At 34.2% G+C, this 19,297-nt stretch overlaps 1 protein-coding gene across 2 annotated transcripts in view; it reads left to right on the top strand.

Moving 5' to 3' along the window:
• Positions 1 to 19,297, top strand: part of LOC105466716 (tolloid like 1) — a 226,004-nt gene that overhangs the window by 169,983 nt on the left and 36,724 nt on the right. For both annotated transcript variants that reach the window (XM_011715828.3, XM_011715829.3), the window contains 4 exons: positions 8,223 to 8,418; positions 10,344 to 10,469; positions 13,197 to 13,357; positions 18,910 to 19,090. In XM_011715828.3, the coding sequence (XP_011714130.1) occupies positions 8,223 to 8,418; positions 10,344 to 10,469; positions 13,197 to 13,357; positions 18,910 to 19,090 (664 nt within the window). The remainder of the gene's footprint in view (positions 1 to 8,222; positions 8,419 to 10,343; positions 10,470 to 13,196; positions 13,358 to 18,909; positions 19,091 to 19,297) is intronic.

Genomic DNA, 19,297 nt, shown 5'->3' with positions numbered 1-19,297 from the left:
ATGCGTCTTTAAACAGAAACACACAAAAACAAAATGTTGTGACTAGAATCTCACAGGAACTCTAACCCTGGGAGCAATGAATCAGTACTTGCTAGTTCAGTATTCTGAGCAACTGAATATAATGTAACTAGTATGAATATCAAGAATCAGCTTTATATATTTTCTTATTTGTTCTAATAGTCATTAGGTGGTTGTTTAATTTAGTCAGTTATCTGTTTATATCAATTCTTTTGTTTACCTGTGTTTCCAATACTCTGTGATTTTACCTGACAAAGTCCAGTTTTTATTCACTGATTCTAGTCTTTGCCTTATTTCAAAAACTGTTTATATTTTTATTTATTATTCTTTTTTTTTTTTTTTTTTGAAATGGAGTCTCACTCTGTCACCCAGGTTGCAAGGCAGTGGTGTGATCTCGGCTCACTGCAACCTCCACCTCCCGAGTTCAAGAGATTCTCCTGCCTCAGCCTCCCGAGTAGCTGGGACTATAGGCACGTGCCACCACGCCCGGCTAATTTTTTGTATTTTTAGTAGAGACAGGGTTTCACCATGTTAGCCAGGATGGTCTCTATCTCCTGACCTCGTGATCTGCCCTCCTTGGCCTCCCAAAGTGATGGGATTACAGGCGTGAGCCACTGCACCTGGCCTTGTTTATTACTCTTTATGTTACTGTATTCCTCTTCAGATATAAGGGCCATAAAGATAAACTTGTCTATCATGCTGTTGAAATCTACTTTAAAGAACTTCTTAGCTGTCCATCATTTATGCCTCTATGTGAATTTATGTCATGGCACCTTTGCCAGTGCCATTTGCATTTTCATGAAAGTGCTGAAACAAAGTCTATGTGCCTTTGTCAATGAGTTTCAGGAATCTTTGAGCAGGAAGGAACACTATTTGGGAGGTAATAGAATCTTGATGCTTCTGTATTTATACCCTTTGGGAAGTGCTGTGGTCTGGATATTTGTGTCCACCCAAAATTTATATGGTGAAACATTAATTCCAAAGGTGATGATATTAGCAGTGGGGTCTTTGGGAAGTGATTAGTCATGAGAATGGAGCCCTCATGAATGGAATCAGTGCTCCAATAAAAGAGACCTAGGGGCTGAGTGCTGTGGCTCACGCCTGTGATCCCAGCACTTTGGGAGGCCTAGGTGGGTGGATCACCTGAGGTCAGGAGTTCAAGACCAGCCTGACCAACCTGGTGAAACCCCATCTCTACCAAAAATACAAAATTAGCTGGGCATGGTGGCATGTGCCTGTAATCTCAGCTACTCGAGAGGCTGAGGCAGAAGAATCTCTTGAACCTGGGAGGCAGAGTTTTCAGTGAGCCGGGATCACACGTGCCATTGCACTCCAGCCTAGGCAACAAGAGCAAAACTCTGTCTCGAAAAACAAAACAAAACAAACAAACAAAAAAGGCCTAGGAATCTTCTACCATGTGAGGGCAAAATGAAAAGGCACCACTTGTGAAGAGGGCGCTCACCAGACACTGAATCTGATAGTGCCTTAACCTTTAACTTGCAGCCTTGAAAACTATAAGACATAAATTTCATGGTTTGTAAGCCACACTATCTATGATATTTTCTCATAGCATCTGGAATGGACTAATATAGGAAACTTTCTCTCCTCTGGTAGTCATTGGATACATTATTTCTTAAGACCAATATACTGAAGTGAGTTTGTATATGAATATAGATCCCCTCTGAAAGTAATTTGGAAAGCTTGTTTTCTATTTAGCAGCACAGTCATTTGTAAAGAAGCTTCTGGTACTATTATTTTATTTGAGAACTTTTTCAGTAAGAAGAAATAAAAAGAGAAAAAGTTTGGAAGGCTGGAAATGTTTACAGTAATAACTTCAAAGGAATGTCACCAAAGCAGACAAGAAGTGAAATAAACCTGGAGCTTACTTTTGTTTAAATTGAAATTACCACATACATTAGTTCAAATGGTATTAAGTTTGAGGTACTTGTCAACATGACTACACATTCTGATTTGGTGATACTTTCCTTATGAAAACCAGAGCTGATAAATACCCTTAACAATCACAGCAGCGAGCTGAAACATTCTAAACTATGTACATACGTTTTTATCTTGGTACTTGGTAGACTGCTTGTCTGAAAGTAATCCTTTAAATCCTTTAAATATTTTTTATTAATTTATGATAAGTAGGCTAGTCTTTGTGAATGAACTAAAAAGCCGAGATAAGGAGGTTTTAATTAGTTAAGGATTTTCTGCTTACCAGGTACTATTTCTGGGAGCTTAGCTGAGAATATATTTTGGTAATGACTGTAAAACAGAAGAGTAATGCAGCTCTTCATGTATTATGGCCTAGGTTATCATTGTATCTGAAAGATTAGCACTTGTTAGTTTCAGTAAACTTGCCCAAGGTTCCACAGTTGGTAGCACTATGATTGAAACCAAGGCCTGGCTCTGTGCATTTATGTCCCCGGGTCTAGTAGTAAAGAGAAGCATCAGTGTTCTATTAATATAATATTATGACATTCAATTCTTTCCTTTTGTAACTATCCTCTCTTGTACATTTTTGTTGTTTAATTATTATGTGTCAATCGGGGCATGTCTGTTTTATTCACCACTGTTCACATACTGTCAAGTGAATACTATTTGGCCATAGCAGGTTTACAATAAAATTATTAAATTTATGAGTAAAAATACTTGTATCATGGAGAAAAAATGAAGTGGCAGCAGTTAAATAAACCTAAGCAAGACCTGTGATGTTGCTTTTAACATGTTTGAACTTTTTTTGAGCTGTAATTATTCATGTGTTGTGTCAACTTTAAACATTAAATTTTACTGCTAATAAACATTAAATAAGATAACATAATTTAAAATAATTATGTATTAAACTTTTCACCTTTTTACTCATTATTCCTTTTGTTTATACTATTATTTGCTAGACTTTACTAGATTTTTCTCATTATAAAAATTATTTTTAATTTTTAATGATAAGTGCTTATTTGCATTGTTTTTATTAATCAGTTTAACATTTTCCTCCAAAGCATAAAACAGCTTTAACATTGCTCCAAGTGCATATCATTTAAAATACTATTATCTCTACAAGTTGTATCATTTACATTGCATTAATTATATCTGATTACATTAGCTATGTTGTAAAGCTACATTGTAACAGTCATGAGAGCTATATTTGATTATAGTAAAATATACATGACATAAAATTCCCATCTTAACCAGTTGTTAAGTGTACAGCTCAGTAGTGTTAAGTAGATTAGAAAAGGTCAAGCAATTTACAGAACTCTTCATCTTGCAAAGCTGAAACACTATCTCCATCACACAAAAACACTAATTTTTTCCTCCTTCCCCTGACGCCTTATGGCAACCTCCATTCTTTCTGTCTGTATGAATTAGAGAACTTTAGGTACCCCTTATTAAGGTGGAATATTATTCCATTGTATGTGTATACCACATTTTATTTATCCATTCATCTATCAATGAACCTGTGGATTGCTTCCACTTTTTGGCTATTGGGAAAATGCTGCTATGAACATATGTGTGCAAATATCTCTACAAGACTGTGCTTTCAATTCTTTGGGGTATTTGCCCAGAAGTAGTATTGCTAGATCATATGGTAATTCTATTTTTAATTTTTTAGGGAGCATGGGATACCTTTTACTAAAGATTATTATCTAGAAATTTCTAAGTGTTCAGATATTTTTATAAATAAGTAGATGCTGCAATAGATATTTGTGTAATGGTATTTTGATTTGGAAATTTGGTTATCAAATGAAGGCAAGCATGTGAGTGGGTCCCAAGCCTGGGCCTGACCCCTACCTCCAGGGATGGCTTTCCTTCAGTGTCAGAGCTCACCCACTTGCACTGACCACTAAACTCTGTACAGGTTGGCAGGTTTAGAATGAGAAGTTGACCACTTTTGGTTAACTTCCTTCCTTTCTTTCCTTCCTTCCTTCCTTCCTTCCTTCCTTCCTTCCTTCCTTCCTTCCTTCCTTCCTTCCTTCCTTCTTTTCCTTCCTTCCTTCATTCTTTTCCTTCCTTCCTTCTTTCCTTCCTTCCTTCCTTCCTTCCTTTCTTCCTTCCTTCCTTCCTTTCTTCCTTCCTCTCCTTTCTTTTCTTTGTTTCTTTCTCTTTCATTCTTTCTTTGTATAAATCATTGCTTTTGGTGTTCTTTTACTGATGAAGCTTAAAGTTACTGGCATAACATCAATAGACTTGATTCACATTTTAGTTTCAACCATATTTATTTCTATCCATTCCATATATTAATTGATGAAGTAATTTGATATAGCTCAAGAAACTATTGCACAAATGACACAAATAAAGTAACTCAAACATTCATTTGTGTTCATTGTTATTACTCATGTGTTGATGTAGCTGATGAAGTATAATTATAATTAGTAAAAATGGAGCAAATTCACTGTGCAAGCCTTGCATTTAGGATTAAACTGGAAAAATAAGTAACTGAAGACCATTCAGGTAATTGATGAGATGTCTAGAATTGTTGTTGTAAAGATATAATGTATTTCCAAATATCATAAATTCGTGTAGATGAGGCACATATTATTTTCTAGGCAACTCAACATCTGTGGCATTCACTATGTGAGAATGTTGTTACCCCAAATACCAGGTACATATTTAATATGTAAATAATATGTAATGCGTAAATATGTACTAGTGAATTTAACCCTATAATTAGCTATTTTTACCTGTGAAATATTTACTCTTTGTGTATCATATAAAATATTTAAAATTCCAATTTTTGCTAAGTAACCAGTGAATTCACTGTAAATTAAAATGTAAAGTGAATGATTGTATATCTATTAAAGGAATAGAGTGAGTTTTATAGACCAGGCAATATAAATTATCCTATTTCTTTTTTTAATCATTGAAGAAATCTGAAATTTTGAGTTTCATTTCCAATGGGAGCTATGCTGTCTTCCCTGTTAGTACTATAATTTTAAATAATAATATTCTTTAAATAGTAATTGAAACCTTTTGTAATTAACCTTTTTAATTTTTACACTGTAGCCTGGTTTCTAATATGAAGCAATGTAATATTATCATTATTATTATTTTATTTTATTTTTAGATGGAGTCTCGGTCTGTTGCTCAGGCTGGAGTGCAGTTGCGCGATCTCAGCCACTGCAGCCTCCACCTCCTGGGTTCAAGCAATTCTCTGCCTCAGCCTCCTAAGTAGCTGGGATTACAGGGGCCCACCACCATGCCTGGCTAATTGTTTTGTATTTTTAGTAGAGACAGGGTTTCACCATCTTGGCCAGGTTGGTCTTGAACTCCTGACCGTGTGATCCACCTGCCAAGACCTCCCGAAGTCCTGGGATTACAGGGGTGACCCACTGTGCCTGGTTGTAATATTATTTTTATTAATGGACCTTCTAGTACAAGATGTTGCTTCCTTCATTGTGTATTCTCAATTCTTGTGGTTTTCTATCTCATTCTTTCTCCCCCCTCTTCCAATATGATTTGTGAATCAGGTGCAGTTCATTCTGTGCTGCTTTAAGCAGGGGAGGATAGTTTGGTTTGCCAAGACCTTTGCTTATTTTGTCTACAGCTTTTGTCGTTTATTCTGTTATCAAACTCTACAACTTGAAATCGGATATATTATTTTCTATGTTGTCCCCTTGACCAAGAACAGCCTTTGGCCATCTGGAAATGTTCTCATATTTACAGAGAACCCTGATTTTGAAGGGATTCTATTAAAGACTGAGATAAGAGGTTTTATGTATATATATGTATAATATATATGTGTATATATATTATATATGTATAATATATGTGTGTATATATTATATATGTATAATATATGTGTGTATATATTATATATGTATAATATATGTGTGTATATATTATATATGTATAATATGTGTGTATATATTATATATGTATAATATGTGTGTATATATTATATATGTATAATATGTGTGTATATATTATATATGTATAATATATGTGTGTATATATTATATATGTATAATATATGTGTGTATATATTATATATGTATAATATATGTGTGTATATATTATATATGTATAATATATGTGTGTATATATTATATATGTATAATATATGTGTGTATATATTATATATGTATAATATATGTGTGTATATATTATATATGTATAATATATGTGTGTATATATTATATATGTATAATATATGTGTGTATATATTATATATGTATAATATATGTGTGTATATATTATATATGTATAATATATGTGTGTATATGTGTGTGTATAAAATATATATGTGTGTATATATAATGTATACATATATTATATATTCATATATATTATATATATTCATATATATTATATATATTCATTATATATTATATATATTCATATATACTTTATATATATATATTTGGCCAAATTGGGCTTGTCACCCCTGGTGACCAATTGAGTTACAGTTTTAAAAAGTGCTTTTAAAATTAGATATTCTTTATATAAATATTTTCCATTTATTCCCATAATTGCACACACACCAAAGAATTTATTTTTAGGAAAAATATGGATTTATGACAGGTACCCAATGAGCACCTAACTTAAAATTACAGCCTTCTCTCCCCAACCCAACTTCTCACACTTCTCTCATCCTGATACTAACCAGGCCTGTTCTTAATTAATTTCTGAGATCAGATCATATCAGGAACTTTCAGAGTGGTAAGGCCATAGACATCTTCTCACACTTCTTATCTTGCTACGCTTTCTATTTTTCCATTGAATTGATGACTTTCTAACATTTTATGATTTAATTATTTATTTTGTTTATTGTTCCTTTTCTGGCTACTCATCAGTAGAATGCAAGCGCCAGGAGGACAAGGTTATTTGACATTTTTCTGAATGATGCATACCAAGCAGGGAGAGTGCCTAGTGGAGACTAGGCACCGAGTATTTTGTGACTAGGAAGCAGCAAATGTAGTACCTAGTTCTAACTAAATCTGTGCTTCAAAGTGTTTTTGTTTGTTTGTTTGTCTTTATACTATCTAATTTGAAGATTATTATTGTTAGTGTATTGATAAGGCAGAAACAGATTTTTCCACCAACTATACCAGCAGTTTCATGTTTCATGCGTTCAAGTTGCAGTTCCGTGGACATTCCCCGATATTTCATGACATTCTGTGTATTCCTTAACACTAGTAACAGAGTTCCATAAACTAGTGAATTGTATGTTGAGTGATAATTGACAACGTTTGATACTTTTCATGGTGTTTTCATTGTAGATGTCTTTGCTTTCTAGTTTTAAATATCCAATAAGCAGGTGAATCTATGAAGACTTAACTCTAGTGGTCAACTTCTATAAAAGGTGAAAAGCAAGAATTTTACATAAAAATTGTCTTACAATTTTTAAAACAATTTATAAATTTTGATTTTTTTGGTGGTTTGTTTTTAGAAGCTCAGGGATGAAACATGGGTCCATGAACATGTAGTTCCCTCATAAAGTGTCATAGGCCAATAGTCTGACCTAATATTTGCATTCAATTTTTAAAGAAAGAGATTGAGTTTCCCCTGATTATCTGGGTTGAGAGGAGTGTGTTGAGGTAAAAAACCTCATCCAAACAAGGCCATATTTCCTTGGGAAAGAGAAAACCACTGTTGATTCTACTATGTAGTAGTCTTCCTCTACACAACCAGGTTAATTATGGAGAAAGAATTCAATAGACTAAGGAGTAATCCCATATTATCAGATTTTCCTTTCAAAAAGAGATTTATAACCAAAAATAGTGCTACATTTGTTCAGAGAATTTGAATCCAAATTTTCTGGGAATAAAATAATGATTTTATTGAAAGACTGTGGAGCAATTTTTATAATTATGATTCAGAAGAAATTATGTATTATTTGTGGCAGCATATCAGACCCAGATTTTTAGTGATAATTTTTAATTTTGGATTTTTTTCAGCCTCTATTGAATGAAGAATTTCTACTTGTAGTTTAATTTTCTTTTAAAAGGCAATTAATTTCTGTTGATCCTGACTCATGTGAATGTACTGTTTCATAGTTATTTTTTATCCTTCCCTGTCTACTAGAATAACATTCTTTGTTCATGGCTACTACAGTGTACACTCATGAGAAACATTCAAGTATACTCATTTGATACAAATAACTTTTTGTATTAACAAATCAAAAGTATGGCACTGAGAAAACATCTAACCTCCTACAGAAAATATTTTATCTATAAACAAAAATGTTCACATATTATTTTCTGTTGCAGATTGAAAGGCATGACAACTGTGCTTATGACTACCTGGAAGTTAGAGATGGAACCAGTGAAAATAGCCCTTTGATAGGGCGTTTCTGTGGTTATGACAAACCTGAAGATATAAGATCTACCTCCAATACTTTGTGGATGAAGTTTGTTTCTGATGGAACTGTGAACAAAGCAGGGTTTGCTGCTAACTTTTTTAAAGGTAATTTGAAATAATTTTCAAATGTGAGATTTTCTTTATCAAGTATAATTGTAACATTTAGCTTTGAATTAGGGGAGAACTAGAAAAAGTTGTATTGAAAGTTGAATATGAATAAGGGTATTTTGGAGAGTTTTGATAGAAAAGGTTATTAACAAAATACTAGAGTTCAGAACTTTGTAGCACAGGGTAGGAATTCCATTAGGATATTCTACCATCTGTTTTTTATGAAATAGTCAAAACAGCAAGTTCCAAAAAAGAATATACAGACAGAAAGAAAATATTTGTAATGCAAATAACCAACCAAGAATTCATGAACAGAAGAAGGTTACTGACATGAAGTTTATCTATTTGTTTCCAGGTGCCAGCATTACTCCCTTTCGGACTAGTCTTCCCCCACATTGGAAATAATTTATGGCCCCCTTAGTAGAATATTCTGATATCTAAAATGTCTTTTTGACAAACAATTATCTCTGATCAGCTTTGATTTTGAATTGCATAACTACATTTCAGTTTATTCTTATGTTCCATATTTTGTATATATTGTGAGGTGAAAAGAAAGCAAATATTTTGGAGAAAATGTTAACATCACATATGGATTTAGGAAATTCATTGACACTTATGTTGTGTGTCATTATAGAATAAAATTTTTCTATGGGAAGAGAAAACAAAATTTTCCTCCTTATTGATTTTTATAGGATAAATGATATAGGATAGGATAAAGGATTCAATTGTGTATTGCAAAACTTAGAGTGACAGATATGCAAATATTGCCATAATTTAAAGAAGAACAGTATAGTGGATTTTTCCTTGGGAGCTATTTTATTCATTATAGGAATTGCAAGGTAGAAAAACTTGGCACTTTTACTACAGGCATTAAAAGAATTCATTAAAATCTCCATTTACGTGTTTGAAATTTTCTGTATGTGATATATTTAATAGAAGAAACATGCTATTAAGCTTCTTTCATGTGATATTCATATATTTATTTATCAAAATGCTTAGTGTGTTGCTGATGCATAATTTCTTCAGAGAATGTTTACTATTAGTCTCACATTAGATTATTCCTGAAGAGTGAGATTGTGGAGTATCTGGTCATATACATATTTAAAAATAGTATATATTATATATATATATAATTTATGTATATTTTTGTGTTTTAATATACAATTATACAGTATATATTTTATTAAAATATGGGGTTATCATATTTTCTGGAGCAAAATGTCTATATAAGAAACACAATGTTTAAATTTAAAGAGATCCAGTCAATTTCTGAATTTTATACTTTTTAATTTATGTTCACCACAATCTATTTCTTAATAATGATATTTCTTTAAAAGAATTTTTGCGGATATTTCTATCAAGTTATAATGTAAAATCAGCATTGCTGAAGCTATGCTTTTTAGTAAGTTTTTAAATTTCATTCTGAAAAAAGCCTAGGCTTCATTATCCTCGTTTGACTTCAAATTCAGAAAAACACACACTGAGTCTGAGATAAAGTGATCTTCAGTTGGCCAAGCTATAGGTTTCCAGGCCTTCTCTGGGTTCTTTGACAATGCTTAGGTAGCAGCAACATGAAATTTATACATTATCCATCAGGGGCTGATACGTTGTTCCTGCTCCTTTGTTGATGGAAGCAATGGAAGCAAAGAATTGTTTCCATTTTATTTGGAACCATTAAGCATGGTAGTTTTTTAGAAAGATCTGCACGCATATATATATATATATATACAAGAACAGCATGGAAACGACCCCCGCAACCATGATTCAGTTACCTCTCACCAGGTCCCTCCCATGACACGTGAGAATTATGGGAGCTATCATTCAAGATGAGATTTGGGTAGGGACATAGCCAAACCATTTCACATACATACATATGTATATATATATGTATAGTTGTTCTGTAACTATGGCCATTTTCATAGAGGAAGACGAATGTGCCAAACCTGACCGTGGAGGCTGTGAGCAGCGATGTCTGAACACCCTGGGCAGTTACCAGTGTGCCTGTGAGCCTGGCTATGAGCTGGGCCCAGACAGGAGGAGCTGTGAAGGTATGACTGCACTCCTTCCTGGACCCCCACCCCCCACAATTCTTTATTTCTTATATTCTCATTCTCTATCTGTTTTCCTCTTTCCTTCCCTTTATCCTATAGTGACCTCTTTCTTCAATTAGTAAGACTCAATTCATAGTCACAGCTGATGTGAAACCTCACCTGGATTCTTTTTATAGAATCGATCCTTTCCTCCTTTGACTACCAGACCACCTTGTTTACATATGTAAAACACACTGTATTAGTCCATTCTCACGCTGCTAATACAGACATATTAACATATTTATTATGCTAATGAAAACATACCCAAGACTGGGTGATTTATAATGGAAAGAGATTTAATGTACTCACAGTTCCACATGGCTGGGGAGGCCTCACAGTCATGGGAGAAGACGAAAGAAGAGCAAAGGCACGTCGTATGTGGCAGCAGGCCAGAGAGCATGTGCAGGGGACTCCTTTTTATAAAACCATCAGATTTTGTAAGACTTTCTCACTATTGTGAGAACAGCATGGAAAAGACTCCCCCCACCATGATTCAGTTACCTCCCACCAGATCCCTCCCATGACATGTGGGAATTATGGGAGCTATCATTCAAGATGAGATTTGGGTGGGGAAACAGCCAAACCATTTCACATATATACACATATATAAATAAATTTATCTATATCTGTTTCTATCTAGATTCATCTATACATAAATCTACATCTAGACCTAGTTTTATATCCATCCTTCCTTTCATCCATCCATCCATCCATCCATTCACCAGGCCACTGTGTTTGTATATATTAATATATCTGTAATTATCTCTGTCTAGATCTAGACTTTTATCTATCCATCCTACCATCATTCATTCATTCGTCTGTCATATCAGCCCACCATGTATATGTACGTTAATATATCTAGATATATTTCCGTCTCTATCTAGATCTAGAATTTCACTCACCCATCTATCTATCTATTCATCCTCCCATTTCTTCATCCATCCATCTATCCATCATTTGTTTTTACCTTTTCTTAATATAGTCTATAGGTATGTCTCCCTTATTAAAATGAGAAGTCCTGAGTCAGAATCATCTGTACATCTCTAACATCTAGCACAGTCAGGCATAAAGCAGGATATAAATATGTGTTTTATTAATAAATGATTGATTTTTTTAAAAGACATATTTGTCATAGTTATCTGCATTTCCTATTTACATTCTAAGATGAGGTTCCTTGTACAATGTTTTGTTATCATTACCTATGATCTCTTCCTTCAGATTTTAAAGCTAACTCCTTTTTACTTTCCCTACCTCCATCCTATCACAGGCCCCATACTGCTATTACAGGCAGGATGAATTGGAAGATCTTTCTTCCTCCAGTCTATTCCTCCTTTATTCCTCTTTAAAAATTTCGGCAAAGTTCATCTTCATAGAATGTGTAGCAGTTTAACATTATTTATATTTATGTATTTATTGGTTTACTGTTGGTGTCTCCCTCCAAAATGTCAGTCCTCTGAAAATGAGCACCCGTTTTCTACTGTACCTGTAATAGAGGATATAATAAGTGGCAAAGGGGAAAGCATTATTTGCTTAATGCATACCCCTCTGCTGACCTATTCAGCAAAAATCAGAGACTTCCTGTTTCTTTTTAAAAGTTTGAACTTTCCTATTTGACTTCCAGAAGTCTCTATCCCACCTATTAAACTACTAATTTTCCCCCTTTACCAGAATAAAAAAGACCTAGTAATGCAGCAGTATATTTTTAAAAGAGGACATTGTATATGAGACAATCAAAAAATAACAAGACTACTGTTTTTGTGGAGCAACTAGAAATACTAACTTTATCACAATTTACCAAGAAAGTGGTAAATGTACAGGTAGTGTTTGTATGTACTCAAATATAGCATATGTGTATATGTGTATACACACACACACACACATACACGCACAAAGACAAAAAAGGGACCAGTTATTTTAGGTAACTCTTGACTCCTTAGGAATTAATTATGAACAGTGTACAGTGTATGTTCTTTTCACTCAGCTTGCTTTTGGATACCATGATTTTGCTAATTTCACTGTCAATAAGGAAGAGAAGAAATTTAAATAGAACCTTTTAAAAGTAAATCATCATAGATCTATTTAAAAAGAAAATCAGTATTTAAATGGGACTTTTTGGAATAACAAGTATGTTCTATTTACCTTAATTTATCTTGTCTGGTAGCTCAGGTAATATTGAGTTACTTGTCTTCGAAAAAAAGTTTGAGGAAATGAACAATTGATTCGGTTTTATTACATCAGCCTATATCATGCTTTACATGTATATTTTCCTTAAATCTCCTAACACCCTTCTCAATTCTGACAAAAAAAAAATTATTTTTTCCTTAATTCTACAGTGGCCAAGGCACTACAAGATATTCTTAGACCAACTCTAAAGATAAGAAAACTGAGATCCAGGTTTTTTTTTCCTCTTTTTAAATTGCTCCCCCTACTTTAAAGCTACTAAAATTTAGTACGGCCATAATATTCTCGGCTCTTAAGCTACAAAATAACACTTTAAAAATGAGATTTAATGACTACAGTACTTGTATAAAGACCAAGGAACAGAGACTGCCATTTCTGGATATTAAAATGCAGAAGATGGTTGAAATTTAGTGCTGAGGTGTTTTGGTATTAATTAATGGACAGGTGCTAAGAAGTGGGTGACTTTATGGGGAGAATATACCTTTTTCTTTTCTTTTCTTCTAGCCGCTTGTGGTGGACTTCTTACCAAACTTAACGGCACCATAACCACCCCCGGCTGGCCCAAGGAGTATCCTCCTAATAAGAACTGTGTGTGGCAAGTGGTTGCACCAACCCAGTACAGAATTTCTGTGAAGTTTGAGTTTTTTGAATTGGAAGGCAATGAAGTAAGTGAACAATAACTGTAATTTTTAAAAATCATGTTTTGGAACTCTCTGAAGGCAAACTGTCAAATTTAAAAAAAAAGAAACAGAAGAAGAAAAAGAAAGATACAGTAAAATAGCATAGACATTGTATTCTTTCTTTGTCCTACTGCTCATTTCTGCAACTGCTTATGAATCTTGTTGGCATTGGATGATAATTTAGACTCTTTCTGGAAGATTGAAGATTACCTAGAGGGAGTTTTTATTTAGTGTATTTAATATTTACCATTTTCTTGATTTCTTAAATAACTATGGAGTGTTTAGTATCACCTTCATGTCACATAGACACTTCTAGAAAAAATAACCAAAACCCTCTGGCTGAGTCATAACAAAAATATCATTTGGAAGAACATGGCATATTTTACTTATGGAAATGGGTATATTGTCATTATATACATAGCTTTTCATTATGAATGTGCTCGTAGTTCACAAAGAAAGAAAGATTAATTTTTTAATTTCAGTAAAAGATATATTTATCTAAAGCTATCTTTTTTTTTTATACAGAATATAGCTTACTCTACTAAAGGTACAGTTTCTGTCAGGTGATTACATTTAAACAAGTGAAATCATTTATTTGAAAATTCCCTTGTGCTAGTGCACACACACACACACATCAAATTCAAATGGAATGTCAAGCCTGAAATGGGAACTTTTAGAAAAATGTCCTTTGTATGACTGGTCAACACTGGTTTAATTCCAGAGGAAAGGTTATAAACGTTTGTTTTGTTTAATCTTCTGTACGTTCTCTTCTTTTTCTGACTTCCTTTGCATCCTTTCTCTGAACAACGTTTTTGATGTTTATTAAATGAACATGATTTTTATCCATTTATAAAATAAAATTAACCCACAAAAATTACTTTTTCTTTGATGTATGTCAGTTGGACACTTTTGTCTCTGATGTATATCAGAGAACAGAAATGTAATGTATCTGTGCCACTGAAGCAATAATTGTTGGTAGTATTTGTGGGTTTTATACCATAGTTTTGCTTTTGTGTGTCTATCTTTGCTTCTTCCTTTTTTACTGCCTACTTTTCCTTCTTTCCTTTTTTTTTTTTTTTTTTTTGAGATGGAGTCCCACTCTGTTGCCCAGGCTAGAGAGCAGTGGTGCTATCTTGGCTCACTGCAACCTCCACCTCCCAGGCTCAAACAATTCTTCCTGCCTCAGCCTCCTGAATAGCTGGGATTACAGGCATGCACCACCACACCCAGCTAATTTTTGTATTTAGTAGAGCTTGGGTTTCACTATGTTGGCAAGGCCAGTCTTGAACTCCTGACCTCAAGTGATCTGCCTGCCTCAGCCTTCCAAAGTGCTGGGATTACAGGCATAAGCCATAGCGCCTGGCCTCTTTCCTTTTAATTTTTTTTCCTCTTAATTCTACCTGTAGTAACCAAGGAAGTTTTAGCTTTTTACTAGTGGCTTTTGGGTAAAAAAGAGGTAGCTGACTTCTATGTTCCCTTAAAGATAATTAAAGTTTGAAATGTGATGAAATTTTGCTGTGCAGAAGCCTTTTAGTTTTATTAGATCTCATTTGTCAATTTTCGCTTTTGTTGCCATTGCTTTTGGTGTTTTAGTCATGAAGTCCTTGCTCATGCCTATGTCCTGAATGGTATTGCCTAGGTTTTCTTCTAGGGTTTTTATGGTTTTCGGTCTAACATTTAAGTCTTTAATCCATCTTGAATTAATTTTTGTAGAAGGTGTAAGGGAGGGATCCAGCTTCAGCTTTCTACATATGGCTAGTCAGTTTTCTCAACACCATTTGTTAAATAGATAATCCCTTCCCCATTTCTTGTTTTTGTCAGGTTTGTCAAAGATCAGATGGTTGAAAATGTGGGGTATTATTTCTGAGGGCTCTGTTCTGTTCCGTTGGTCTTCAACTCTGTTTTGGTACCAGTACCATGCTGTTTTGGTTCCTGTAGCCTTGTAGTATAGTTTGAAGTCAGGTAGCATGATGCGTCCAGCTTTGTTCTTTTGGCTTAGGATTGTCCTGGCAATGTGGGCTCCTTTTTGGTTCCATATGAACTTTAAAGTAGTTTTTTCCAATTCTGTGAAGAAAGTCATTGATAGCTTGATGGGGATGGCATTGAATCTATAAATTACCTTTGGCAGTATGGCCATTTTCATTATATTGATTATTCCTATCCATGAGCATGGTATGTTCTTCCATTTGTTTGTGTCCTCTTTTATTTTGTTGAGCAGTGGCATATAGTTCTTCTTGAAAAGGACCTTCACATCCCTTGTAAGTTGGATTCCTAGGTATTTTATTTTCTTTGAAGCAATTGTGAAAGGGAGTTCACTCATGATTTGGCTCTCTGTTTGTCTGTTATTGGTGTATAGAATGCTTGTGATTTTTGCACATTGATTTTATATCCTGAGACTTTGCTGAAGTTACTTATCAGCTTAAGGAGATTTGGGGCTGAGATGAAGGGGTTTTCTAAATATACAATCACACCATCTGCAACAGGGACAATTTGACTTCCTCTTTTTCTCATTGCATACCCTTTATTTCTTTCTCCTGCCTGATTGCCCTGGCCAGAACTTCCAACACTATGTTGAATAGAAGTGGTGAGAAAGGGCATCCCTGTCTTGTGCCAGTTTTCAAAGGGAATGCTTCCAGTTTTTGCCCATTCAGTATGATATTGGCTGTGGGTTTCTCATAAATAACTCTTATTATTTTGAGATACATCCCATCAATATCTAGTATATTCAGAGTTTTTAGCATGAAGGGCTGTCGAATTTTGTCGAAGGCCTTTTCTACATCTATTGAGATAATCATGTGGTTTTTGTCTTTGGTTCTGTTTATATGATGGATTACGTTTATTGATTTGCTACCATTAGAGTGAACAGGCAACCTACAGAATGGGATAAAATTTTTACAATCTACCCATCTGACAAAGGGCTATTATCCAGAATCTACAAAGAACTTAAAAAAATTTACAAGAAAAAATCAAAGAACACCATCAAAAAGTGGGTGAAGGATATGAACAGACACTTCTCAAAAGAAGACATTTATGCAGCCAACAGACACGTGAAAAAATGCTCATCATCACTCGCCATCAGAAAAATGCAGATCAAAACCACAATGAGATACCATCTCACTCCAGTTAGAATGGTGATCATTAAAAAGTCAGGAAACAACAGGTGCTGGCGAGGATGTGGAGAAATAGGAATGCTTTTACACTGTTGATTGGGCCGTAAACCATAAAGTTCAACCATTATGGAAGACAGTGTGGTGATTCCTGAAGGGTCTAGAACTAGAAATACCATTTGACCCAGCTATCCCATCACTGGGTATATAGCCAAACGATTATAAATCATGCTGCTATAAAGACACATGTACACACATGTTTATTGTGGCACTATTCACAATAGCAAAGACTTGGAACCAACCCAAATGTGCATCAATGACAGGCTGGATTAAGAAAATGTGGCACATATACACCATGGAATACTATACAGTCATAAAAAAGGATGAGTTCATGTCCTTTGTAGGGACATGGATGAAGGTGGAAACCATCATTCTCAGCAAGCTATCGCAAGGACAGAAAACCAAACACTGCATGTTCTCACTCATAGGTGGTAACTTAACAATGAGAACACTTGGAAACAGGGTGGAAAACATCACACATAGGGGCCTGTTGTGGAGTGGGGTTAAAGGGGCAGGATAGCATTAGGAGATATACCTAATGTAAATGATGAGTTAATGGGTGCAGCACACCAACATGGCACATGTATACATACATAACAAACCTGCATGTTGTGCACATGTACACTAGAATTTAAGTATAATTTTAAAAAGTAAAAAAAAAAAAAAAAAAAAAAAAAAAGAAAGGGATGAACTTACATATTTCAAGGAATTGTAGAATCTTGGAACTCAATGAGCCACTTGAGCTTCTTTTTAACATTATATGTAAGTTTTATAATAAGACTGCAATTTATCATTTTAACATACTTTATCCACCTGAAATATCATTTTCTTTTAATAAGTAAAGAAAATAATTTTTATACTATTTTTAGAGAGGTGTTTTTTTTTTTGAGCTACACCTTTTGAAAATGCACCTTTTGAAAATGGGAATGTCCTTACCAATTCTGCAATTTGATATGAATTTAGTGTTGAATCACATCTACTCCCATTGTTTTCCCTTAAGCTATTACTGTGTTGGGCGTGACATTTTGATTTATTAATCGATAGATATTTGTAGTAAGTCTAGAGGTCTGCGTTCAGGAGAAAGCAGGGGAGATGGCTTTATGTAACTAAGGTTTTGTGTTCTTTAAGCATTATTCTCATAGGGTCACCATTCATAGAAGGGCTCTTTACAAACTCTGTTCACATATTCTTGTGTTCTTTAATTTATAATGGTGCTACTGTGTAGAAAGCTGTTACAGAATTCTCTGTATGTTCATAGTTTGACAACTTAGCTATTTAAAATAAAAGGCCTGAGCAAAAACTTGACTTACAGAATAATGGGTTAGGCTTAAAACATCATTATTTTATTCATTATATTGATATTGCAAAGGAAAGTCAATGGCGACATCTTTAGCCTTGGAAACAGTCTTTTATACTATGTTGGAACTCTCCAAACAAAAATTGCAATTGTAACAAAGTCAGTAGAAAACTTATTTCATTTTCCCTAGCAGCATTTTGCTTATTTATCACCTAATTAATATCACAAGAACCAGTAATTTGAGTTGACATATTTCAAAGCACAGATCATGCCCCAGGGTTCAATCATATGCATTGTTAAACCTTGCTAATTACACATTTATGTAATAAGGTCATTCATGCAAGATTTGTTCTTGAACGTGTGCCCTGTTGGAACTTTGGAAAAGTGTATTATGGAAACATCTGTTAGTGACCATAAAATTGCTTAAAAATACCTGGTATTCATTTAGCTTCTTCCATTTTGGTGGTGTTGGTATATTATATATAAATCAGAATGAGGCTATCTTATTTTAATATAAATTCTTACCTCCTTTGCACAGAATAGCGTTCCTATGTGTTTGCAGTCCTGCAGCAGTCCTACAGAGTAACTTCACAGCACTCAGCAACAAAAAGAAATTAAGAAATATCAGTCCCGTTAGTAAGTTTAAAAGGCAAATAACCTTTATTATTATACATCAAGTATCCCTCTTTCTCTTTTAAAGTTACTAATGGTGCTGTTCTCATTAGAATGTGGTGTTTCTGGGAGACAGCACTGGACTAAGCCAAACTCCTTTTTGTTAATCACCGCAGTGCCATGTATGTATGACAAGCATCATTTTGGACGAGCTGTATAAAAATCTCTGAACTTCAGTTTTCTCATCTCTACAATGGAAAGAGCTATTTCTATTGATAGTAGTTGTGTGCTAGGATTACAGGAGCGAGCCACCGTGTCTGGCCTGATTTTTTCCTTACCTGTTAGTTCTAGTTTGACTACCATAAGAGTAAAATGGGAAAAACAAGATACATTTTTCTAAGCTAAATGTCAATCATCTTGTACTCACACATCTGGCAACTGATAACCACATTTTTTTCTAGGTTTGCAAATATGATTATGTGGAGATCTGGAGTGGTCTTTCCTCTGATTCTAAATTGCATGGCAAATTCTGTGGCGCTGAAGTGCCTGAGGTGATCACATCCCAGTTCAACAATATGAGAATCGAATTCAAATCTGACAATACTGTATCCAAGAAGGGCTTCAAAGCACATTTTTTCTCAGGTATAAGTATTCACATGTTGTGTGTGTATATTACAGATTTTCAATGTGGATTGGATTAAGTGGTATGTGATCTATTTTTCATCGTTTTCTGCAAATGTAACTTGAAGAAGAAGACCTTACCATTTGACATAGGTTTAGTAATATTTTAGTTAACATTAGGATATTAATAAGAGGGGCCCTGATGAAATGTTGCCTGCAAACAATTAA

Source organism: Macaca nemestrina, chromosome 3, assembly GCF_043159975.1.
Source record: "Macaca nemestrina isolate mMacNem1 chromosome 3, mMacNem.hap1, whole genome shotgun sequence".
NCBI classification, from domain to species: Eukaryota; Metazoa; Chordata; class Mammalia; order Primates; family Cercopithecidae; genus Macaca; species Macaca nemestrina.
Note: the sequence above shows the minus strand (reverse complement) of the source record. Positions and strands in the feature narration are given on the sequence as shown.